At 49.8% G+C, this 24739-nt stretch overlaps 1 protein-coding gene across 6 annotated transcripts in view; it reads left to right on the top strand.

Moving 5' to 3' along the window:
- The window catches only part of kalrna (kalirin RhoGEF kinase a), a 1017450-nt gene that overhangs the window by 983953 nt on the left and 8758 nt on the right, over positions 1-24739 (top strand). For all 6 annotated transcript variants that reach the window (XM_085986273.1, XM_085986275.1, XM_085986274.1 and 3 more), the window contains 2 exons: positions 11916-12116; positions 20687-20825. In XM_085986273.1, the coding sequence (XP_085842399.1) occupies positions 11916-12116; positions 20687-20825 (340 nt within the window). The remainder of the gene's footprint in view (positions 1-11915; positions 12117-20686; positions 20826-24739) is intronic.

Here is a 24739-nt window from a genome sequence, read left to right as displayed (position 1 = left end):
GGTTGCGCCATTATCCACTAGGCTGTCAAGACAGCATTTTTTACAGCAGAAACCTTTTAGGGCCTCATGTTATGCTGATAAGAAGCTGCTATCTCCCTCAAAAAGCTGTTGAGGCTAGGTCAATTGAAAAATTCAAAACTGAGAGAGATAGATTATTGTTCGGTAAATGTATTAAGGGATTTGGAGAAAGGACGGGTAAATGGAGTTGAGGTACAGATCAGCCATGATCTAACTGAATGGCAGAACAAGTTTGAGGGGCTGAATGGCCGATTCCTGTTCCCACACCCCTATTATGAAATATTTAGTTGTATAAACCTGTTTGGATTTTTTTATTTGAATGGAGATATATGTAATATTTGTTTTTGTGTCTGTCCTGTCTGAAGTCTCATTCAGGAGTTTCTGATTGTTCAGTGTTACTACTGTTTATGATTGGTGTTTATAGTATTATTTCTTCCTGAAAAAATTTTCATCTGTGTTTTCAGGCTATATTTGTTTTCTAAACAGGGAGGCTGTCTGTTTTTCAAAACAAAGAGGCTTTGTTTGTAATTAATATACGTGTCTGTGCGTGTGCGAGTGAGAGTCTGATTGAGTAAAAGACAGACCAGTGATTACACATCCGTTGTAACTTTTGTTTTGTGCTCTGTGAACTTTAGAAATTGTATAAAGTTTAAAGAGTCACAAGGAGCTGATTTTAATGTAGTGCCCGACACAGGTACGAAGTTGGCAGAGCCACCGCTTTGCCCACCCGTTGGTGCCGGCATGAAGCCCGAAACTCATTAGTATATTACCAGTGAGCTGCAGGCCCAAAGTGGGTGCCCCGCTACAGCATGCCTGTTCTGGGAGTTTGGGAAATCAGCTGGCTCCCACAATGAGACAGCTGGCAGGATGGCCCTGGATGGGGAGACAATCCCGGGGCCGGCAGCGGGCCAGAGTTTTATTGGGGGACCCAGGAGGAGCATTCCTGCTTCTCATGGCTCCACCAAAATGTGTTTTTTCATTTCCTGGGCCGTTGTGTGTGCAGCCACCAATGGTCCCTTTAAGGACTGCTAGTTAGGCCAACCAACACCTGCTACAACTGGGCAGAGTGGACATGGCGCATACTCCACCCATTTGTACCTGAAAATTACAATCGGAGTACTACAACTGTTTCAGGTGGGCAGGCTGCTTGCCCATTTACAGGCCCACCTGAAATTATATCAGGCAGGCCTTGAGTGTTAATGGGGCGGCCGAGGCGCTCCCCCCCTTCTGTCTCCCCCCCTTCTCTCTCCCCCCCACCTTCTGTCTCCCCCCTTCTGTCTTCCCCCCCCTCCTGTCTCCCAATTTACAATTTACAATTTAAATCGCTTTATTGGCATGATAAGTTACATCTTATGTTGCCAAAGCATCAAAATACATTTATGGTTTAGCACATAAACGCAGTTCTATTCATACAGTGTATAAACAGGTATATCCCTGAGTGTATAAATATACATTCGCATTGTTTATATATATTTTTTTCTTAGTTTACTGGTTGTCCCTCTGTTCATGGCAAGCTGTAACATAGTGCGCCGCCAGTGTTATACAGCTTCTCTCCTCTCCCAGTAGGAATGGGAGTTTTTGGTTGTCATTCAGATTTCTGAAATCAGGGCATATTTGTGAGAATTTTTGGTAGAAATTCTCCCTGATGCCCTGATATTTTCCACAAGCTGTGAGGAAGTGCATCTCTGTCTCCACCACTCCCTGACTGCAGTGAGAGCAGTCTCCCCCCCCCTCCTGTCTCCCCCCCTCCTGTCCCCCCCTCCTGTCTCCCCCGCCCCCCCTCCTGTCTCCCTCCTCCCCCCTCCTGTCTCCCCCCCTCTCTCCTGTCTCCCCCCTCCCTCCTGTCTCCCCCCCTCCTCCCCCCCTCCCTCCTGTCTCCCCCCCCTCCCCCGTCCCCCCCCCGTCTCCCCCCCCCCCTCCGTCTCCCCCCCTCCCCTCCGTCTCCCCCCCCTCCCCTCCTGTCTCCCCCCCCTCCCCTCCTGTCTCCCCCCCTCCCCTCCTGTCTCCCCCCCTCCCCTCCTGTCTCCCCCCCTCCCCTCCTGTCTCCCCCCCCTCCTGTCTCCCCCCCTCCCCTCCTGTCTCCCCCCCTCCCCTCCTGTCTCCCCCCCCTCCCCTCCTGTCTCCCCCCCTCCCCTCCTGTCTCCCCCCCTCCCCTCCTGTCTCCCCCCCTCCCCTCCTGTCTCCCCCCCTCCCCTCCTGTCTCCCCCCCTCCCCTCCTGTCTCCCCCCCCTCCTGTCTCCCCCCCTCCTCCTGTCTCCCCCCCTCCCCTCCTGTCTCCCCCCCTCCCCTCCTGTCTCCCCCCTCCCCTCCTGTCTCCCCCCCTCCCCTCCTGTCTCCCCCCCCTGTCTCCCCCCCTCCCCTCCTGTCTCTCTCCCCCCCCCTCCCCTCCCGTCTCCCCCCCAACTCCCGTCTCCCCCCCTCCCCTCCTGTCTCCCCCCCTCCCCTCCTGTCTCCCCCCTCCCCTCCTGTCTCCCCCCCTCCCCTCCTGTCTCCCCCCCCTCCCCTCCTGTCTCCCCCCCCTCCCCTCCTGTCTCCCCCCTCCCCTCCTGTCTCCCCCCTCCCCTCCTGTCTCCCCCCCCCCTCCTGTCTCCCCCCCCTCCTCCTGTCTCCCCCCCTCCCCTCCTGTCTCCCCCCCTCCCCTCCTGTCTCCCCCCCCTCCCCTCCTGTCTCCCCCCCCTCCCTCCTGTCTCCCCCCCCTCCTCCTGTCTCCCCCCCTCCCCTCCTGTCTCCCCCCCCTCCCCTCCTGTCTCCCCCCCCTCCCCTCCCGTCTCCCCCCCCAACTCCCGTCTCCCCCCCCTCCCCTCCTGTCTCCCCCCCCTCCCCTCCTGTCTCCCCCCCTCCTGTCTCCCCCCCCTCCCCTCCTGTCTCCCCCCCTCCCCTCCCGTCTCCCCCCCCCTCCCCTCCCGTCTCCCCCCCCTCCCCTCCCGTCTCCCCCCCTCCCGTCTCCCCCCCCCTCCCGTCGTCTCCCCCCCCGTCTCCCCCCCCCCGTCTCCCCCCCCCGTCTCCCCCCCCCGTCTCCCCCCCACTCCCGTCTCCCCCCCTCCCGTCTCTCCCCCCCCCTCCCGTGTCTCCCCCCCCCCCGTCTCCTCCCCCCCCTCCCGTCTCCTCCCCCCCTCCCGTCTCCTCCCCCCCTCCCGTCTCCTCCTCCCGTCTCCTCCTCCTGTCTCCTCCCCCCCCTCCCGTCTCCTCCCCCCGCCTCCCGTCTCCTCCCCCCCCTCCCGTCTCCTCCCGTCTCCCCCCCCCTCCCGTCTCCTCCCGTCTCCCCCCCCTCCCGTCTCCTCCCGTCTCCCCCCCCCTCCCGTCTCCTCCCGTCTCCCCCCCCTCCCGTCTCCTCCCGTCTCCCCCCCCGTCTCCTCCCCCCCCCCGTCTCCTCCCCCCCCGTCTCCCCTCCCGTCTCCTCCCCCCCCTCCCGTCTCCTCCCCCCCCTCCCGTCTCCTCCCCCCCCTCCCGTCTCCTCCCCCCCTCCCGTCTCCTCCTGTCTCCCCCCCCCGTCTCCTCCTGTCTCCCCCCCCTCCCGTCTCCTCCTGTCTCCCCCCCCCGTCTCCTCCTGTCTCCCCCCCCCGTCTCCTCCTGTCTCCCCCCCTCCCGTCTCCTCCCCCCCTCCCGTCTCCTCCTGTCTCCCCCCCTCCCGTCTCCTCCTGTCTCCCCCCCCGTCTCCCCCCCCCTCCCGTCTCCACCCCCCCTCCCGTCTCCACCCCCCCTCCCGTCTCCTCCCCCCTCCCGTCTCCTCCCCCCCCCGTCTCCTCCCCCCCCGTCTCCTCCCCCCCCTCCCGTCTCCTCCCCCCCTCCCGTCTCCTCCCCCCCCTCCCGTCTCCTCCCCCCCCTCCTCCCGTCTCCTCCCTCCCGTCTCCTCCCCCCCCTCCCGTCTCCTCCCCCCCCTCCTCCTGTCTCCTCCCTCCCGTCTCCTCCCCCCCCCTCCGTCTCCTCCCCCCCTCCGTCTCCTCCCGTCTCCTCCCTCCCCCCCCGTCTCCTCCCCCCCCTCCCGTCTCCCCCCCCTCCCGTCTCCTCCCCCCCCCTCCCGTCTCCTCCCCCCCTCCCGTCTCCCGTCTCCTCCCCTCCCGTCTCCTCCCCCCCTCCCGTCTCCCCCCCCGTCTCCTCCCCCCCCTCCCGTCTCCTCCCCCCCCCGTCTCCTCCCCCCTCCCCCCCCGTCTCCTCCCCCCTCCCCCCCGTCTCCTCCCCCCTCCCCCCCGTCTCCTCCCCCCTCCCCCCCCGTCTCCTCCCCCCTCCCCCACCCTCCCGTCTCCTCCCCCCCTCCCGTCTCCTCCCCTCCCCCTCCCCCTCCCGTCTTCTCCCCCCCCTCCCCCTCCCGTCTCCTCCCCCCCCTCCCCCTCCCGTCTCCTCCCCCCTCCCCCTCCCGTCTCCTCCCCCCTCCCCCTCCCGTCTCCTCCCCCTCCCCCCCCTCCCCCTCCCGTCTCCTCCCCCCCCTCCCCCTCCCGTCTCCTCCCCCCCCTCCCCCTCCCGTCTCCTCCCCCCCTCCCCCTCCTCCCCCTCCCGTCTCCTCCCCCCCTCCCCCTCCCGTCTCCCGTCTCCTCCCCCCCTCCCCCTCCCGTCTCCCGTCTCCTCCCCCCCTCCCCCCCCTCCCCCTCCCGTCTCCTCCCCCCCTCCCCCTCCCGTCTCCTCCCCCCCTCCCCCCCTCCCCCTCCCGTCTCCTCCCCCCCTCCCCCTCCCGTCTCCTCCCCCCCCCTCCCGTCTCCTCCCCCCCCCTCCCGTCTCCTCCCCCCCCCCCCGTCTCCTCCCCCCCCCTCCCGTCTCCTCCCCCCCCTCCCGTCTCCTCCCCCCCCCCTCCCGTCTCCTCCCCCCCCCCTCCCGTCTCCTCCCCCCCCCCTCCCGTCTCCTCCCCCCCCTCTCCCGTCTCCTCCCCCCCCTTCTCTCCAGTTGCTGGCCGCTGGGTTTTCAAGCAAGAAACAAACATCCACCAGTTGAAAAATCGCACACAGGGTGTTTTTCCTCATTGTAATTAATTAGTTACTTTTTGAAGGAAGCAGCTTCTAACTACCTCATTTGATTATCTCTGTTATTTTGACAGTTAGAAAATGCACACATTCAAATTCCTAAAAGCTGTCACACAGAGAAAGCAAGAGCTAGTGGCTTTCCTCATTTCATTTGTTTTATCAAATAAGAACCAACTGAATTGTATTTAGAAAGCTCTAATTACTACCTATGTTTTTTTTTGATAATTAGCAATTAGAATGATTACATTGCACTGCAGCTGTGAGATAGAAAGAGACAGACAGAAACAGACACATAAATAGACACCCAGGAACCAATTCACAAAATACCAAATTCAATATTTTCAGAGATTATTTAGAAAGTTGATGGACGTGGGACCTCCCTATCCCAGCCCCCACCCCCACAACCGTTGGAGTAGGGCTCATGCCCTGTCTCTCTCCTCTATGCTGATGTACACCAGGAATCCACCAGTGAGTCAAACCTCACACTCTACTCCCAGCTGTCCCAAACTCCAGCCCCCCTCCCCACCACTTCCTCCCCCACAGTGATACCAGATCAAAAGACCCTTTCCCCAGGCTACCAAACTCCAGCAGCCTCACAGCAGTACTATCAGACCCCAGTGCTACCAAAGCCCAGGACTGCCCCGACTGCAGTTACATCCCACTCCCCTCCCTAGTATTGCTAAATCTTGCATACCATCTTGCTGTGTATTATCAGCTTTAAAAATGGAAAAGGATAAAAATTAAATACATAGGTAAGTTGAATAAATATAAAATATAACAGCTGCAGTTTTCATGGAATAATTGTCCGAGTTTTGAAATTGAATCCCCAAAGCATCAGTGACAAAATCCCAGAATACATTTAAATAAAAGTGATATTTGACTTATTCAGTCACTGTAGCTCAATGACCCTGATCTTATTCTATTGCATAAACATCCTTATTGATAGAAAACAGTGGGAACCTTCACAACTGACCCCAGCAAACTTTCCATGGTCAGGAGAACATTACTAGTTAGCCTGAAAATGGAAGGCACTCATGTCACTAGGGGTTTATCTGGGGTGTTCACTATATTAAAACACCTGGAAAGTGCAGTGAGCCCAGGGTGGGGTGTCGGGCATCTCACCAGAAACAACACAATTGTGTCTGCAAAAGCCTCATTGCTAAGGGCTGCATTACAATTTGGATTTTTTTTTTTTTTTAAACCCTTTGTTCTTTAGGGGTCCAGGCCTAAATTCTGACCTGGATATCGCAATCGCTGGTGTTCAGGGAGGTAGGCCTTGTTAGACCAGGCTCTGAAGGCCTGAGGCATGGGAACTCCTGATGTAGGAAGTCTCTGTCCCCTTACAATGATGGGCATGTCTGGGCAAACAGAGGCTCCATCCCCAATAGACCATACAGGATATTTGGACGCAAGGGAAGGACCCAGTGTATCCCAGTCTGTAGTGTCCGTGTGTAGATAAAGACACTGAAGACAGGAGTTGGTTCATAGGTATTTACTAAGCAAGTCTGGGGGGGGGTTTCTAAAGGATATACACAATACACAGGCTTATATAGCCCAAGTGGCAATTACCGGCATTACGCACACCTGGGGCTCTTAAAGGCACATACACCATAATTGCTCTTAAAGGCACATACACCACAATTCCTCCCCTTCTAGCTAACTAGTACATCATATTTTAAGTAAAATTACATGTTATATGCAAAATAATATACATTGCTGTATTAATTAATTATAAGTTAGTCTCTCAGGAGGCTTCCTGACTCGGTCCGGATAATGCCTCGGGGGTGTAGTAGTTTCTGGTGGTGTAGTAGGTTCTTCTGGCAAGGCTGATTCGGCTTGAAGGCCAGTGTCGGGTTCATCGGGCTCCAGTATCACCGGATCGGAGGTAGATATGGGTATCTCTACTTCATCGTTAGATGTATAGAGTGGTGGTGTAGGTTGTCCCTTTTCGGATGACTTGATGATTTGGTCAGCATGGCGCCTTATTATGCTGTCTCCGATGTCCACGGTATACATCAGTGGTCCTAATCGTGTGCAGATAGTTCCAGGCTGTCATTTCTCAGTACGGTATTCCCGGGCCAAAACCGGTTGGCCTATCTGGAAGGCCCTAGTTGGCCTTTCATTCATGCCCTGAAACTGCCGGTTCTCCACGTCCCTTCGGATGTTGGGCTTGACCAAATCCAGCCGGCATCTTAGGTTTCTATTGTAGAACATCATGGCGGGAGTTTGGTTAGTAACCATATGCGTTGCATTCCTATATGCAAATAAGAAGTTATCCACCTTGTGCTGAAGTTTTATGTCTTCATTACCCATGGCCTTGATGGCCTTCTTGAAGGTCTGGACAAACCTTTCAGCCAATCCATTGGTGGCGGGATGGTATGGGGCAGACGTGTAGTGCTTTACCCCATTGTTCTTTAAGAACTTTCTGAATTCTTCGGACACAAATTGCGGTCCATTATCAGAACATATCTGCTCCGGCAGCCCATTCCTGGCAAATATGGTCCTTAATACTGTGATGGTTTTTTCCGTGGTGGTGGAGGACATCTTTATTACCTCCGGCCACTTGGAGTGTGCATCAACTGCGATTAAGAACATTGAGTCCATAAATGGACCAGCAAAGTCGATGTGCACCCTTTGCCAGGGAGATGAGGGCCACTCCCATGGATGTAGAGGGGCCTGTGGCGGAGCATTTTGGACCTTCTGGCATCCTAGGCAGCTCTTGGTCATGTCTTCGATGTCTCCATCGATACCTGGCCACCATACAAACGCCCTACCTAGGTTCTTCATTTTCACTCCACCCAGATGCCCCTCGTGAAGCTCCTTTAGCACTTTATCCTGGAGTTTGGGCGGAATCACCACTCTGGATCCACACATCAAGGTTCCTCGGCACACTGACAGCTGTTCTCTTCTTTGCGAGTATGCTGGCAACAGTGGTTCGCCATGTGCTGGCCATCCCTTCACTGTTAAATCGTAGACCCGTGAGAGAGTAGGGTCATTTCTTGTCTCCCTTTCAATGGCAGAATTTGTCACCGGTAGACATTCCACTATGGTAGAGTGGAATATCTCTACTGGGTCTACTGTAGGTGCCTCTTCTATCGTTGGCAACGGTAGGCGTGATAAACCGTCAGCATTCCCATGCTGTTTTGACCCTTTGTATTCAATGTTGTATTGGTGTGCCCCTAGAAAAAGGGACCACCTCTGTAGTCTTTGTGCCGTCATAATGGGGACACCTTTTTTAGGGTTGAATATGGAGATGAGGGGTTGATGGTCAGTCAGCAAGGTAAATTTTTGTCCGTGTAGGTAATGGTTGAATTTCTTCACTCCCCATACCAGGCGGAGTGCTTCCCTGTCTATCTGGGCATAGTTACGCTCAGCTGAGTTCAATGAGCGTGACGCAAAAGCTATCGGCCGTTCCGAGCCATCAGGGAATCTATGGGACAATACCGCTCCTATGCCGTAAGGGGATGCATCGCACGCCAGTCTGATTGGTAGTGATGGGTTGTAATGAGCCAAAATTTTCTCGGATGTGATTAAGTCTTTACATTTATGGAAGGCACGTTTACAGTCTTCGTTCCATTTCCAAATCACTCCTGTCTGTAGAAGATCATTAAGAGGGTGTAGAATAGTTGATAAGTTCGGTAAAAATTTATGATAGTAATTTATTAATCCCAGGAATGACCTTAATTGTGAAACATTTTCAGGTGCTGGGGCTTTTATAACTGCTTCAATTTTTTCAGGTGACTTATGCAACCCTTCCTTATTAATTATGTGGCCACAATATGATATCTGATTTTGGAAAAATTCGCACTTGGGGCGATTTGCTCGTAGGCCTCGTTCTTTCAGCCTAGTGAGCACCTGCTCCAAATTGGCAAGGTGCTCGTTGTCATTTTCTCCTGTTATAAGGATGTCGTCTAGGTAGCATTGAGTCCCCGGAATCCCTTGCAGGACTTGCTCCATAGCTCTTTGCCAGATAGCTGGAGCTGATGCTATTCCAAAAACCAGTCGATTGTACTGGTACAGGCCTTTGTCTGTGTTTATTGTGAGATACTTTTTAGAGGTCTCCTCAACCTCCATCTGTAGATATGCCTGTGCCAAGTCAATTTTTGTGAAACGTTTCCCTCCGGATAGTGAGGCGAAAATATCTTCTATCCTCGGAAGAGGATACTGTACCGTGTGAAGGACCGGGTTTACAGTCACCTTAAAGTCCCCACAGATGCGAATTTTTTTCTCTTCCTCAGAGTTATTTTTCAATGTTTTTTTCATGACTGGAACGATGGGTGTTGCCCATTCGCTCCAATCTACTTTGGATAATACGCCTGCCCTTTCCAAATTCTTCAGCTCTGCCTCGACTGCCGGACGTATTGCGTATGGCACCGGTCTTGCCTTAAAATTTTTTGGAATTGCTGTATCTTCCACTTTTATTGAGGCGGTGATGCCTTTCAAGGTTCCTAGTTTCTCTTGAAACACTTCTTTGGCGTTGGCCAAGATGTCTTTTAATCGTTCAGGCATGATGTCATCATTGTTTTTTTCCTTACTGGTCACCGTCAGTGCCTGAATGGAGTGCCAGTCTAAACGTATCTTCCTTATCCATTCACGTCCCAACAACGGTGGACCACCATCTTGTAGAATGTATAAATACAACTTTTGTATTTCTTTGCCGTTGTATACCACAGGCACCCTTATTTTTCCTTTGGGGTAGACTTTCTGCCCCGTATATGCTTTTAAGATAATGGATGTGTCTTTTAGAGGTATATGCGAAAATAGCCTCTCGTAATCTCGTCGATTTATTACGGTTAGAGCTGATCCTGTATCTAGCTCCATTTTAACTGGGGACCCTGCTATTGTGAGGGTAACCCAAATGGTTTGGTAATCCTCTTTGGCAAGTACATTATGTAATTTGAGACAGCTTAGTCTCTTGTTTCCAGAGTCGCTATCGCTATTCTGGTCTTCGGAGCTACTGTCCGCCATCATTTGTACCTTCCTGTACTTTTCTTTATTGATTCTTTGTTTTCTGTCAGTGGATTTATTTTGTCCAGATTGGCATACCCGTGCAATGTGTCCAATCTTACCACATTGCCTGCATGCTTTGCCCTTGAACCAGCAGTCCCTCTGGTTATGGGTGGATCTGCCGCAGCGATAACATCTTCCGAACTCCTGTGTCATTTTATGGGTGCCGAAGTCCTGTGTCTCTTGTTGTATCTCTGCAGCTCCTTTTGCTGCTGCTTCGTATGATACAGCCATACTGAAAGCTTTGTCCAATGTTAAATCTTTTTCAGAAAGCAGTCTTTTTTGTGTTCCTTCACTTAAGAGACCGCAAACAAATTTGTCTCGAAGATAATCCGATAGTCCTGCTCCGAATTGGCAGTACTTTGATAGCTTTCTTAATTCGGTTAGGTAATCAGCGTTACTTTCATTCTTGTGTTGATTTCTCTTGAAGAACTTGAATCATTCCGCTATCAGCAGCGGTGTTGGGTTTAAATGCTCCTGCAGGGTATCAACAATTTCTTTAAAAGTCTTGTCCTTTGGTTTGGCTGGAGTGATTAAATTTCGTAACAGCCCGTATGTCTTCGCGCCCATTAAGTTCAGAAGTACTGAAGCTTTTTTTTCATCTGTTATTCCATTTGCAGTGCAATAAACCTCTACTCTTTCCACGTATGTGGTCCAATCTTCTATTTCGCCATGAAAAGCCTCAATATTACCAGATTTAGGCATTTCAGAAAAGATATGGCGCCTCCCGCGCTTTTTTTTTTTTCTCTCTCTGTAGCAACGATATGGCGCTTCCCGCGCTTTCCCGCCGCTGCTACCGATAACAACGCTGTTTTACTGTGGTTTCCGTTTATTCACTGTTGGAGACTCGTTCCCGACGGAGGTCTAAACGCTGACCTGCTTGCCGCGCCGGCCGTCTCTCGAGTGCACCCTCCCAGTCCGTTATTGCTTGCCTCCGATTTCGCTGCCTGTCTCAGCTGTAGAGCCCGCCGCTGGAGCTCCAGCCTGATGCCCAGGAAGGATTAGCGCAGTACCTGTCACCAGCTTGGCCAGCTGGTGAAACCACAGTTTCTCTTACTTCCTTGTGTCTTCTGGACGCTGGAGGAATCGATGTCCTTGAGGTGCTGCCGAATTGCAGGTAAGTCCGTTTCCACTTCGTCGCCACTGTAGTGTCCGTGTGTAGATAAAGACACTGAAGACAGGAGTTGGTTCATAGGTATTTACTAAGCAAGTCTGGGGGGGGGGTTTCTAAAGGATATACACAATACACAGGCTTATATAGCCCAAGTGGCAATTACCGGCATTACGCACACCTGGGGCTCTTAAAGGCACATACACCATAATTGCTCTTAAAGGCACATACACCACACAGTCCTAGCCTAGTTTTCAGCCGGTCCAATGGACTCCCGCTGAAGTTACAGTCGAAGTACATCAGATATGCGTAGTCCATCTGATACATTATGCCTACCACCTTGTTGTGTATTTTTAGTTTTAAAACTGGTAAGGGATAAAAATTAAATAAGTAGGTAAAGAAATACATATAAATTAAAGGCCACCCATTTACAATTTTTAGAACTGTGGAATTTGATCCCCAAAGTGCCAGCAAAACCCTGAAGACTTGCTATTCAATTCGAATGGAATAGGAAATTATTCAGTAAATCAATGGCCCTGATATTCTATTCCATACGCTATAAACGCCCATTATTATTAAACAGTGTATCTTCCAACTCACCATCAGCAACACCATGGGACATTTGCTAGTTTTCACAATAAATATATAAACCAAGTGTTAAGCGTACATTCCTGAATCAGCAAGTAAGAGTTACTGAACCCATTCACAGTCTGTAGAAGTTAATGTGTGCCAACAATTTGCAAGATGCAAGACTCCAAAAGACCTGGAAACTCAATTAAGTTATTGATCCTATCGACTTGTGTTTTGAACACTGTTCTGTGTTACAGGGGTCGTTTCTCTGTGGTGAAGAAATGTATACAGAAATCAACCAAAAGAGAAGTAGCTGTCAAGTTCATCAGCAAGAAAATGAAGAAGAAAGACCAAGTAGCACATGAGGCAGCTATCTTACTAAATCTACAACACCCACAATTTCCTGCAATATGTGATACATATGAGTTTCCTACCGGCTATATCTTAGTTCTCGAACTGTAAGTGTCCATTTTGTATCCCCTAAGCTGTCAGCATTTGTTAGATAAAGTATCATTTGCATTAACACTATGGGATTGATTTGCATCTTTACTTTGGCCAGCCTAGTCATTCATGTAAATTCATTTTCCTCCAAAAGTTCAAGCAGCCATTTTTCTTCCTCTTTCCCATTAGTTTTCATCCCTCCTCTTGACATTGAAAGCCCCTACTGGGATATGGTTTGTGGGAGCCATGTTCCCTATGGTACTTTGCCAAGCTCTCATTATTCATGGATACGCCCAGACAGTGAGTGTTGGCAGGCAATTTGACCACATAGGGCATCACAGTCAAGCCCAATTCTGTTCTCATTCAACACATGCACCTTCTAGCAGGTGTCACTGTATAGCAATTGGCAGCAGGATCCTAGCCATTGTTGTTTTCTTTATCTCCTCCATAACCCAGAGACACTAAAGATGATTGTAGCATCTCTTCCACCATCATGGCCAGAATCAGCAAACTCAGCATAGACTGGAAATTTAACCTGCGGTCTTCCTGGTTTATATGTTTTCAGCTACTCACTGCCTTAACCAGTTGAGTCATCAGGGAAGCTTGAGCATTTTTCATGCTACTTAAATGAGCTATTTTGTGACACAAAAGCAACAATTTTGCACACTTGCCAACTGTTCAGTCTTGTCCTGAATTTACCTTACAGCAGCATCACTGCCAGTGATAGGCCCGACTTCAGCAGCATCACTGCCAGTGATAGGCCCGACTTCAGCAGCATCACTGCCAGTGATAGGCCCGACTTCAGCAGCATCACTGCCAGTGATAGGCCCGACTTCAGCAGCATCACTGCCAGTGATAGGCCCGACTTCAGCAGCATCACTGCCAGTGATAGGCCCGACTTCAGCAGCATCACTGCCAGTGATAGGCCCGACTTCAGCAGCATCACTGCCAGTGATAGGCCCGACTTCAGCAGCATCACTGTAAGGTAACTGAGGTGGTGGTGCTGCCCACAGAGTTAATACCATCCTTGGTGCCAATATAAATGCTACTGCTGGAAGAAGAATGTTACCATTTATCCAGGTGCCAGCAGGTCGGGCGGCACAGCCAGTCACTACAGCCTTGCAATGCAGTTTTGCACTTAATCACAATGGGCCAGAAATTCCAGGCCAGAAGCGTGAGTACGGTCGGGTTACTCACGCATCTGGCCGTTGGAAATGCTGGCGTTCAGCAGGAACAGCGCATGCGGGGAACGCCGGCATTTCCAGACCCGAGGTCTATTCACAGCGCGTGCGACTGCACAGGCAGCGCTTGCGCAGTGAACTTTGTAGATTTCACTGATGGATTGAGTGAGGGTAAGTCCCTAGAACTTGCACTTGAAAAAAGCAAGTGTAAAGTTGTTCATTGGCTGGGGAAGGAGATATATTTTATGGAGGAGCTTATGAAATGCAATATTTAGGTTTGGGAAAGGGAGGGAAGTTATTTTAAGAAATTTTAACTAAGTTTTAAACTTTAATTTTTTTTTTTTAAACGGGTTTTCAGAACGGTAGGTAGAAGGAGCAATTGTGGCTGTGTGAATGGAATGTGAGAATGAGTTATGTATGTATGTCCACATATATTCCTTTACGTATATGTATGTATGTTTTATATTCCTTTACTAATGTGTATGAATGTATATTTTTAATTATGATTTTCCAATAAGTTACTTTCTCTGAAAGTCATAATTAAATAATACATTTATACACATAAGTAAAGGAATATATACATAACACACAAAGGAATATATACAGACATACATACTTTCAGAAGCTCCACGATAAGAAATATCTTCCTCCGCAGCCTCTGGAGCAACTGTACCCATGCTTTTTTCATGTGTAAGTTGTAATGACTGGACCTCACTGAAAGCATTAATGAAAGCGGCGAATTATACTGCGCACGCGCTGCCTGTGCAGTCGCACGCGTTCTGCCTCTGAACCCCTTCGTTCAGAGGACAGGAAATGCCGGTTTTCCCCACATGCACGGTGCATGCTGAAAACCGGCATTTCATCCGGCCAGATGCGTAAGTACCCCGACCGTACTAGCGCATTTGGAAGGGAATTACTGGGCCAACATTTTACATGTCAAAATAAAAAATTTAACAATTGCACAACTTGCCCCCTCGCATCTGCGACTGAGGGTCCAAGGAGGTGCATTGCGCAAGAGGTCATCATCGTACGTATCCTCACACTGTTCCCTTTGGGGAACTGTATGAAGTGGTGGAAGGATTTATGGCTGTGATTAACGCTCATTCCGTGACCGTAACCATCTTTGAACCAGCCATTAGGGTGGTTAGTCCTATGGCGGGCGGGTTTTACGGGCTCCCACAACCCATCTGAGGGGGGGGGGGGGGGGGCCAGCAACACCCACGGACGCAAGCATCCCGCTGGATGTCCACCCAGAATTTAAAGTTGGAGCTCCGACTCCACTTGCTGGGACTGTCTGGAGTGGGGTTCAAAACCCTACTCCTTCTGGCCCAGCGGCAGGGATGCTTACTGCTACGCAAAAGGCCCACTCCGCACAAAAGGTGACACCCATACGTTTCCTGCGCCTTTTCCCTCCCCGTGACTGGAGCCCTATGCTGCCATTTCACGTTGCTAATTGGATTGGGCCTTTGTCATAGTGGTAGGATCCCCGCCGCTGGGCCAGATCAGGGTAGGGTTTCGAACCCCGCTCCAGACAGTCCCGGCAAGTGGAGTCGGAGCTCCGGCTCTAAATTCTGGGTTGACATCCAGTGGGATATTTGCGTCCGTGGGTGTGGGTGGCCCCCCCTCCTTGTATAGCTTGTGGGATCCCGTAAAACCCTCCCGCCATAGGACTAACCGCCCTAATGGCTGGTTCAAAGATGGTTACGGTCACGGAATGAGCGTTAATCATGGCCATAAATCCTTCCACCACTTCATACAGTTCCCCAAAGGGAACAGTGTGAAGACACGTATGACCACGACATTGCTAAATAAATAAATGGAATTAAAAAAATTCTTTTAGGGCTTTTAAAAGTCTTTAAATTGCTTTAATTCTCTTTAAAACTACTTCAGATTACTCAAAATAATGTAAACATTTTAAAAAGTTTATAAAAGTTACCAAAATCTTCAAAAAACTTCCAAAAACCTATTTAAACTGCTGCTTTGCATGTAAAAATCCTTAGCAGCTTGACAGAAACATTGGGGGCGTGTCCAGTGAAACTGAGACCTCAAGTGGCGTGTCTCACTTACACTGCACGCTCCTGGCATCGCACTGGCTGCACTCCTGGGCGGCGTGATGTCATACGCTGCCCGGGAATGTGCTTTCTATTTCTGCAAGTTCAGGCGTCCCAGGAGCTGATCGGCACGAGCGCGGGGTAAGTGTAAATACGGGGCTTGCACGCGCTGCAAGCCCCGTTCTGGAATTTCTGGCCCAATATGATTAGGCAGAGTCAACACGGTTTTATGAAAGGAAAATCGTGTTTGACAAATGTATTAGAGTTTTTTGAGGGTGTAACTGGTAGATAAGGGGGAATCAGTGGATGTAGTATATTTGAATTTTCAGAAGGCATTCGATAAGGTGCCACACAAGTGGATGTTACACAAGATTAGTGCTCATGGGATTGGGGGTAATATATTAGCATGGATTGAGGATTGGTTAAATGACAGAAAACAGAGAGTAGGAATAAACGAGTAATTTTTGGGATGGCAGAGTGCTGCAAGGATCAGTGCTTGGGCCTCAACTATTTACAATCTATATCAATGACTTGGATGAGGGAACCGAGTGTAATATATCCAAGTTTGCTGACGATACAAAGCTAGGCAGGAAAGTTAAGCTGTGAGAAGGACGTAAAGAGGCTGCAAAGGGATATAGACCGGTTAAGCAATTAGGCAAGAAGTTGGCAGATGGAGTATAATGTGGGGAAGTGTGAAATTATCCACTTTGGTAGGAAAAATGGAGAAGCAGAATATTTTTTAAAAAAAGGTGAGAGACTAGGAAATGTTGGTATTCGGAGGATTTGGGGTCCTTGTACACGAATCACCAGAAAGTTAGCGTGCAGATACAGCAAGCAATTAGGAAGGCAAATGGTATGTTAGCCTTTATTATAAGGGAGTTGGAGTATAAGAGTAAGAAGTCTTGCTGCAATTATATAGGGCTTTGGTGAGACCACACCTGGAGTACTGTGCACAGTTTTGGTCTCCTTACCTAACAAACGATATATTTGACTTAGTTGCAACGAAGGCTCACTAGATTGATTCCTGGGATGAGAGGGTTATCCTATGAGGAGAGATTGAGTAGAATGGGCCTATACTCTCTGGAGTTTAGAAGAATGAGAGATGATCTCATTGAAACGTATAAAATTCTTAGAAGACCTGACAGGATAGTTGCTGAGAGGCTGTTTCCCCTGGCTGGAGAGTCTAGAACCAGGGGCCATAGTCTCAGGATAAGGGGTCGGCCATTTAGGACTGAGATGAGGAGAAATTTCTTCACTCAGAGGGTTGTGAATCTTTAGAATTCTCTACCCCAGAGGGCTGTGGAGGCTCAGTCGATGAGTATATTCAAGACAGAGATCGATAGATTTTTGGGCACTAAGGGAATCAAGGGATATGGGGATAGGGCGGGAAAGTAAAATTGATGTAGAAGTTCAGCCATGATCTTATTGAATGGCGGAGCAGGCTCAAGGGGCCGTACGGCCTACTCCTGCTCCTAATTCTTATGTTCTTATTATGACCTATACATTATCTTCCTCGGCCATTGGGAAGCTCTGACTACCATAAAATAAAATCATGAAACTATGACTTAAAAATAATTGCAGCTATTTATATATGTTCAGTTCTTTTTGTGACGGTGTTGCGCTGTAGAATCCACCTCTCTGTAAACATGGCAGATTCCTCAACATGGGAGTCCCTGCCAGTGGTAGGCTATATTACTGCTTAGAATCATTTCTTGAAGGTATTTGTAACATAAATGTAGCATTAAACTATAGTCAGATATACAAAAAAACCTGTGCAGATTTTCATGTTCTAGCACAAATATTTTTAAATTGTGTTGGGGGGCCAAATAGGCAGCAGGGAAGGCCCTCGAGGTTTCACACCAGGGCCTCGCGTTTCTGCTAGTGCAATTTGCCTGAAATTGGCCAAACCAGCGTAAAAATCGAGGAATTTTAAGCGCAAGTTACGTCGAGCGTAAATTGAGTTTCCGCGATCTTTAACGCTGGTTTATAAAAACATCGCAGTGGAAAATGGCCCTGTCTATAAAACTGGCCACGCCCCCAGAACGAAGTAATGAGCACGGTGAGTTTCCGTTCGAGAATACTCTTCAAGTTAAGCTGTTTGTTTTTAGGCGCAAAGGCACTAGTAGGTACATTTTAAAAACATTTAATTTACTAATAAACTGACTAGTGCACACCAACGAAACTAATAATTGGTTCTGTATAGTTTTTTAAAAGCCATTTTCAGTGATTTAAAATCAGGTGGTGGACTAGACACCCTTATTAAAAATGCTAATGTTTTGCGATTATCCCATTTTCAGCTGTATTAATAAAACTGCACCAGGTTAACACTCTTAAATATATCAATGAATATTTTTACAAGAAAAACAAATTAGGTTCTGTTACGCTGACCGATTGTGCTGGTTTTACGTTTGTGATTATGCAAATAAGTTTGAGCGGAAACTTGAATCATAACTTTACGTCGGAAAACCAGCGTAATTTCAAGTGCAGTTTGCGCCCAGGTTGCCGATTGCACCCAAAGCGGAAACTCTACCTCCAGGAGTTCACTGAGGGGCCAGATAAAATTTATCATCAGGGTCACAGAGGGACCTGAGCATGTGTAAACAAGTTGGGCGGTGCTGTACTGCTGATAGATTGAAATCACACAGCGGCTGCATTTGATTTCACTTTCAAGCAGATACATTTAGTGCACCAGATTTTTTCTTTTATCTTTCAACACTCAATGGCTTTGTAGTGCAATCGCATGCTGAGTCTCAGAGCCAATACACAGTGCCAGTAATGGGTGATAGAGCTAATGGCCCAGAAATTTGGGTCTTCACGGGTGAGTACGCACGGGGTACTCACGCGTGGGCCCAATGGAAGTGCCGGTTTCTTGCATGCACAGCGCATGCGCGGGAAACCGGCACTTCCGTTCCTCTGAACGAAGGGGTTCAGAGGTCGAACGCGTGTGCGGGGGAGTCTGCGCGTGCGCTTTGAACTTACGTTTTTTATACAGGTTTTTCCGTGAGGGTCAGCCTTTAGATTTTAGAAATGTAACAACCAGGCGTAAGGCCTGCATTTTAAAAGGTAAGTGGTCAAGTAATTAAAATTAAAACATTTTTTCCACAGGTTTATTATTTTTAAATACTTTAAAGCAAGGTAAGTTTATTTTTAGCCCCGTTTGAATATAAAATTATTTTTTTCAAAAATTTAAATTATTGTTTAAAATAGTTATTTAATGTAATTTATAGTTTATTTAAAAAGTGTGATGATTTTTAAAAATGTATTTGAAGGTTTACTACTATTTTGAGGCCGTAATATTTATAAGTTTTGACAAGTCTTCCTGTCACTACTTATGAATGGGCTTTTCCCTGCGCCAATTGGCTGCCCATGGCCCACGTGATCTCAGGGGACGCATCGCACTAACTACGCCCCTGGGACACGCAAGCACTGCGCGCCAGCAGCTGGGCCAGGCCCCGGAGCGGAATTCCACGGGGCCCTACAGCTCAACTGCCGGCACGCAAGGTAAGTGCAGGTCGGGGGCTTACACCCGCGGGAAGCCCCCGACCCGAATTTCTGGGCCATTGTTACTTGACAGATCTTTGAAAAGCCATTCACAGTACCACCTATGGATGTAATTAGAACTGCATCCAAATGTTACATAGGATTACATAGGATTCACTCAGTTGATTCCTGAGATGAGGGGGTTGACTTATGAAGAAAGGTTGAGCAGGTTGGGCCTATACTCATTGGAATTTAGAAAAATGAGAGGTGATCTTATTGAAACATATAAGATACTGAGGGGGCTCGACAAGGTAGATGCAGAGGATGTTTCCCCTCGTGGGGAAATCTAGAACTCGGGGGCATAGTTTCAGAATAAAGGGTCGCTCTTTTAGAACTGAAATGAGGAAGAATTTCTTCTCTCAGAGGGTCGTAAATCTGTGGATTCCTCTGCCCCAGAGAGCCGTAGAGGCTGGGTCATTAAATACATTTAAGGTGGAGATAGACAAATTTTTGCAAGATAAGGGAGTGAAGGGTTATGGGGAGTGGGCAGGGAAGTGGCTTTGAGCCCAAGATCAGCCATGATCCTAATGAATGGCGGAGCAGGCTCGAGGGGCCAAGTGGCCTATTCCTGCTCCTATTTCTTATGTTCTTATATACGCCACAGAAACAGGCCATTCGGACCAACCAGTCCATGCCGGCGTTTATGCTCCACTCAAGCCTCCTCGCGTTTTTCCTCATCTAACTCTGTCAGCGTAACCCTCTATTCCCTTCTCCCTCATGTACTTATCTAACCTCCCCTTAAATGCATCTATACTATTTGCTTCAACCACTTCCTGTGGTAGCGAGTTCCACATTCTCACCACTCTCTGGGTAAAGAAGTTTCTTCTGAATTCCCTATTTGATTTCTTGGTGACTATCTTATATTGATGGCCTCTAGTTTTGCTCTTCCCCACAAGTGGAAACACTCTCTCTGTACCTACTCTATCAAAACCTTTCATAATTTTAAAGACCTCTATCAAGTAAAAAGAGACCCAGCCTGTTTATCCTTTCCTGATAGGTATACCCTCGCATTTCTGGTATCATCCTTGTAAATCTTCTCTGCACCCTCTCCAGTGCCTCTATATCTTTTTTATAATATGACGACCAGAATTGTACGCAGTACTCCAAGTGTGGTCTAACCAAGGTTCAATACAAGTTTAGCATAACTTCACTACTTTTCAATTCTATCCCTCTAGAAATAAACCCTAGTGCCTGGTTTTCTTTTTTTTATGGCCTTGTTAACCTGCGTCGCTACCTTTAGTGATTTGTGTATTTGTACTCCGAGATCCATTTGCTCCTCTACCCCATCCAGACTTGCACCCTCCAAGTAATAAGTGACCTCCCTATTCTTCCTACCAAAATGTAATACTTCACATTTATCTGTAATGTTGTTAAATGTTGGCACTTTTAAAATTAATTTTGCCATAGTCAGATCCTAACAGGAATTTTCAATACATTTTTGAATAGAACGGTGGGACCCGCTCATTGAGGGTAATTTTAACCTAACCCACCCAGTGGGAAACTAGCGGAATATGGCTGACCGCCTATTTTATACCCCGTCCAATTTTACTCTCCATTGAAGTCACAGGAGAAGAAATGTAATTGCAATTCACCCAGAGTTCGAGTTAAATCTGTGTTCCGCATACCAATTTCGTGGTGGGACATCTCATGCCAGAAGTGCTCATGAAATGCATATAAACTACTGTATATGTATAAAATAGCATGAATGTGAAATAATTGTAATTTGTTTTAGTCCCTCCTCCTCATCCCTTGTTATTATTAAAAATGTACTTTTAACATTAGGATATTCTAAATACTCCTGTTTTTGTCTCAAAGCTTGGATAATGGTCGCTTGCTTGAATTTCTGGTAAATCAAGGGGAACATTTGGAGGAAAAGGTAGCCTTTTACATCCGGGACACCTTGGAGGCCCTCCAGTATTTACACAACTGCAGGGTTGCTCATTTGGATTTGAAGGTAAAACTTTACCTAAATTAAGAAATGATTCATTATAGGTTTCTTATTCTTCCAATACAAATTTATATTTTCTGAAATTTTGTTGTGTCATAAAATTTTTGTGTTTAAATTTAGTGGCCAAATGAACATCAGAAGGTTGTTTTTTCTCACTTTGGGTAATGCAAAATTAAGCAAATAATTAAAATGATGTTAGATAAACTAGTTCCTCAATTCCAGCAACACAGTAAACAATAAACACCAGTGTGAAGTCCTAGCTGCTTATTGCACAATATGTTTAGCAACATTGTATACCTTGTTGCTCTTTGACAGAAAAGCAGGAGAAAGGAGAAAATTGGCACCAAGACATTAACGCCTTGCTAGGGCATGGCTCTAGATTCACCAACATCCCTTTGGTGCTACATATTTGAGTCGAGACAATGAGTATCTGTAGGAAATTTGACAAAGTAGGGCATTACAGCTGAGCCTGATTATGGGGCTGTATTCATCTTGCATTTATATCATTCCCACTCATATGAAATAACATCTCAGAGCACTATACAAGGGGGATAGGAGGACACTTAGCAGGAAGCAGAAGAAATGTGGAAGAACAGAAGGTATGGCTGAAGAGAATTTTTTAAGAGTCTATTGAAGGAAAGGTGTTCCAAAGGGCAGTGACACAGTGGCTGAAAAATGGTGGAGTATAGGAAGCAGTAATCCAAAGTCAGAGGAGCAGAGAGTTGAGTATAAATCTAGAGCTTGATAAGATGGAGGGAGACCATAGAGAGATTTGAAAATGTGCACGAGGAGTGAGACATGGATATGCTGGGGAGTAGAGCTGACAATAATGGGGCTGTGGATGTGTGTGCCGGTGCTGGCACTCTCTCCTGTAACCCCATTTCTCCCAGTTCCTTTTATATTCCTCCTTTTCAAATAATTACCCCATTCCCTTTTAAATATTCTAGTCTCTGCCTGAATAGCCATTTGTGGTGAAGCATCCAATGGTATAATAGCCCTTAGTTCAAAAACCTTCCTTCTCCTTTCCCCTCATTTCATACAGTGAGAATCCTAGGTCTCCATACCTTTGTCCCCCATTTGGCCTCCAGTGGAAACAATCTTTCATTATTTACCCACAAGAAAGCCCCCAGGTTTCACTCACTCCTTTACTGGCTGCTCCTCTCTCAGTACTGCTCCCACTCGCCATGTTGCTACTGCTGCTGCTCCTGGCTCTGCAAAAATTGCTGGGCCCTACCCCCACTCTCACCTCAACCCTCACCTCAACCCCCACCCTCACCTCAACCCCAGTCTCCCTCTCTCTCTCCCTTTGACCGAGCTCCAATCACCTCAACCCCCAGTCTCCCTCTCTCTCTCCCTTTGACCGAGCTCCAATCACCTCAAGCCCCAGTCTCCCTCTCTCTCTCCCTTTGACCGAGCTCCAATCACCTCAACCCCCAGTCTCCCTCTCTCTCTCCCTTTGACCGAGCTCCAATCACCTCAACCCCCAGTCTCCCTCTCTCTCTCCCCTTGACCGAGCTCCAATCACCCCAACCCCCAGTCTCCCTCTCTCTCCCCTTGACCGAGCCCCAATCACCCCAACCCCCAGTCTCCCTCTCTCTCTCCCTTTGACCGAGCCCCAATCACCCCAACCCCCAGTCTCCCTCTCTCTCCCTTTGACCGAGCTCCAATCACCTCAACCCCCAGTCTCCCTCTCTCTCTCCCCTTGACCGAGCTCCAATCACCCCAACCCCCAGTCTCCCTCTCTCTCTCCCTTTGACCGAGCCCCAATCACCCCAACCCCCAGTCTCCCTCTCTCTCTCCCCTTGACCGAGCTCCAATCACCCCAACCCCCAGTCTCCCTCTCTCTCCCTTTGACCGAGCTCCAATCACCCCAACCCCCAGTCTCCCTCTCTCTCCCCTTGACCGAGCCCCAATCACCCCAACCCCCAGTCTCACTCTCTCCCTTTGACCGAGCTCCAATCACCTCAACCCCCAGTCTCCCTCTCTCTCTCCCCTTGACCGAGCTCCAATCACCCCAACCCCCAGTCTCCCTCTCTCTCCCTTTGACCGAGCTCCAATCACCTCAACCCCCAGTCTCCCTCTCTCTCCCTTTGACCGAGCTCCAATCACCCCAACCCCCAGTCTCCCTCTCTCTCTCCCCTTGACCGAGCTCCAATCACCCCAACCCCCAGTCTCCCTCTCTCTCCCTTTGACCGAGCTCCAATCACCCCAACCCCCAGTCTCCCTCTCTCTCCCCTTGACCGAGCCCCAATCACCCCAACCCCCAGTCTCACTCTCTCCCTTTGACCGAGCTCCAATCACCTCAACCCCCAGTCTCCCTCTCTCTCTCCCCTTGACCGAGCTCCAATCACCCCAACCCCCAGTCTCCCTCTCTCTCCCTTTGACCGAGCTCCAATCACCTCAACCCCCAGTCTCCCTCTCTCTCTCCCCTTGACCGAGCTCCAATCACCCCAACCCCCAGTCTCCCTCTCTCTCTCCCTTTGACCGAGCCCCAATCACCCCAACCCCCAGTCTCCCTCTCTCTCCCCTTGACCGAGCTCCAATCACCCCAACCCCCAGTCTCCCTCTCTCTCCCTTTGACCGAGCTCCAATCACCCCAATCCCCAGTCTCCCTCTCTCTCCCCTTGACCGAGCCCCAATCACCCCAACCCCCAGTCTCACTCTCTCTCTCCCTTTGACCGAGCCCCAATCACCCCAACCCCCAGTCTCACTCTCTCTCTCCCTTTGACCGAGCTCCAATCACCTCAACCCCCAGTCTCCCTCTCTCTCTCCCTTTGACCGAGCTCCAATCACCTCAACCCCCAGTCTCCCTCTCTCTCCCTTTGACCGAGCTCCAATCACCCCAACCCCCAGTCTCCCTCTCTCTCCCTTTGACCGAGCTCCAATCACCCCAACCCCCAGTCTCCCTCTCTCTCCAGTTGACCGAGCCCCAATCACCCCAACCCCCAGTCTCCCTCTCTCTCTCCCTTTGACCGAGCCCCAATCACCCCAACCCCCAGTCTCCCTCTCTCTCTCCCTTTGACTGAGCTCCAATCACCCCAACCCCCAGTCTCACTCTCTCTCTCTCCCTTTGACCGAGCCCCAATCACCCCAACCCCCAATCTCCCTCTCTCTCCCTTTGACCGAGCTCCAATCACCTCAACCCCCAGTCTCCCTCTCTCTCTCTCTTTGACTGAGCTCCAATCACCCCAACCCCCAGTCTCCCTCTCTCTCTCTCTTTGACTGAGCTCCAATCACCCCAACCCCCAGTCTCCCTCTCTCTCCCTTTGACTGAGCTCCAATCACCCCAACCCCCAGTCTCACTCTCTCTCTCTCCCTTTGACCGAGCCCCAATCACCCCAACCCCCAGTCTCCCTCTCTCCCTTTGACCGAGCTCCAATCACCTCAACCCCCAGTCTCCCTCTCTCTCTCCCCTTGACCGAGCCCCAATCACCCCAACCCCCAGTCTCCCTCTCTCTCCCTTTGACCGAGCCCCAATCACCCCAACCCCCAATCTCCCTCTCTCCCCTGCCAAAGCCCCATTCTCCTGACCCATATTCCCCAGTCTCCCTCCCTCCCCAAGCTCCCATTCCCTTGTCCCTCTCTCTCCCCAGTTTCCTCTCTCCCCAATGGTCCCATTCTACAACCCCCATTCCCTAGTCGCCCTCTCACGCAAGTTTCTTCTCTCCCCATACCCCCATCGCACCTTCTCCCACCCCATCCCGAGTCCCAGTCCCCAGTCACCCACTCTCTCAACCCCCAGCCCCTGCCCTCTAGCCTCTGTTCACCCTTATCCAACCCAGCGCCGCGCCTGTCCCCACTCTGTCTCTCTCCCTCCCCAGACTCCTGACTGTTTCTCCACCAGCCGGTCCGGTTTCCAGCCAACCCCAAAGCCGTGGCCAGCTCTATGTGGTGGTGGCCAGTGACATATTGGAGAAGGG

This window comes from Somniosus microcephalus, chromosome 4 (genome assembly GCF_052327205.1).
Source record: "Somniosus microcephalus isolate GS21.2 chromosome 4, FLI_Smic_1.0, whole genome shotgun sequence".
NCBI classification, from domain to species: Eukaryota; Metazoa; Chordata; class Chondrichthyes; order Squaliformes; family Somniosidae; genus Somniosus; species Somniosus microcephalus.
Note: the sequence above shows the minus strand (reverse complement) of the source record. Positions and strands in the feature narration are given on the sequence as shown.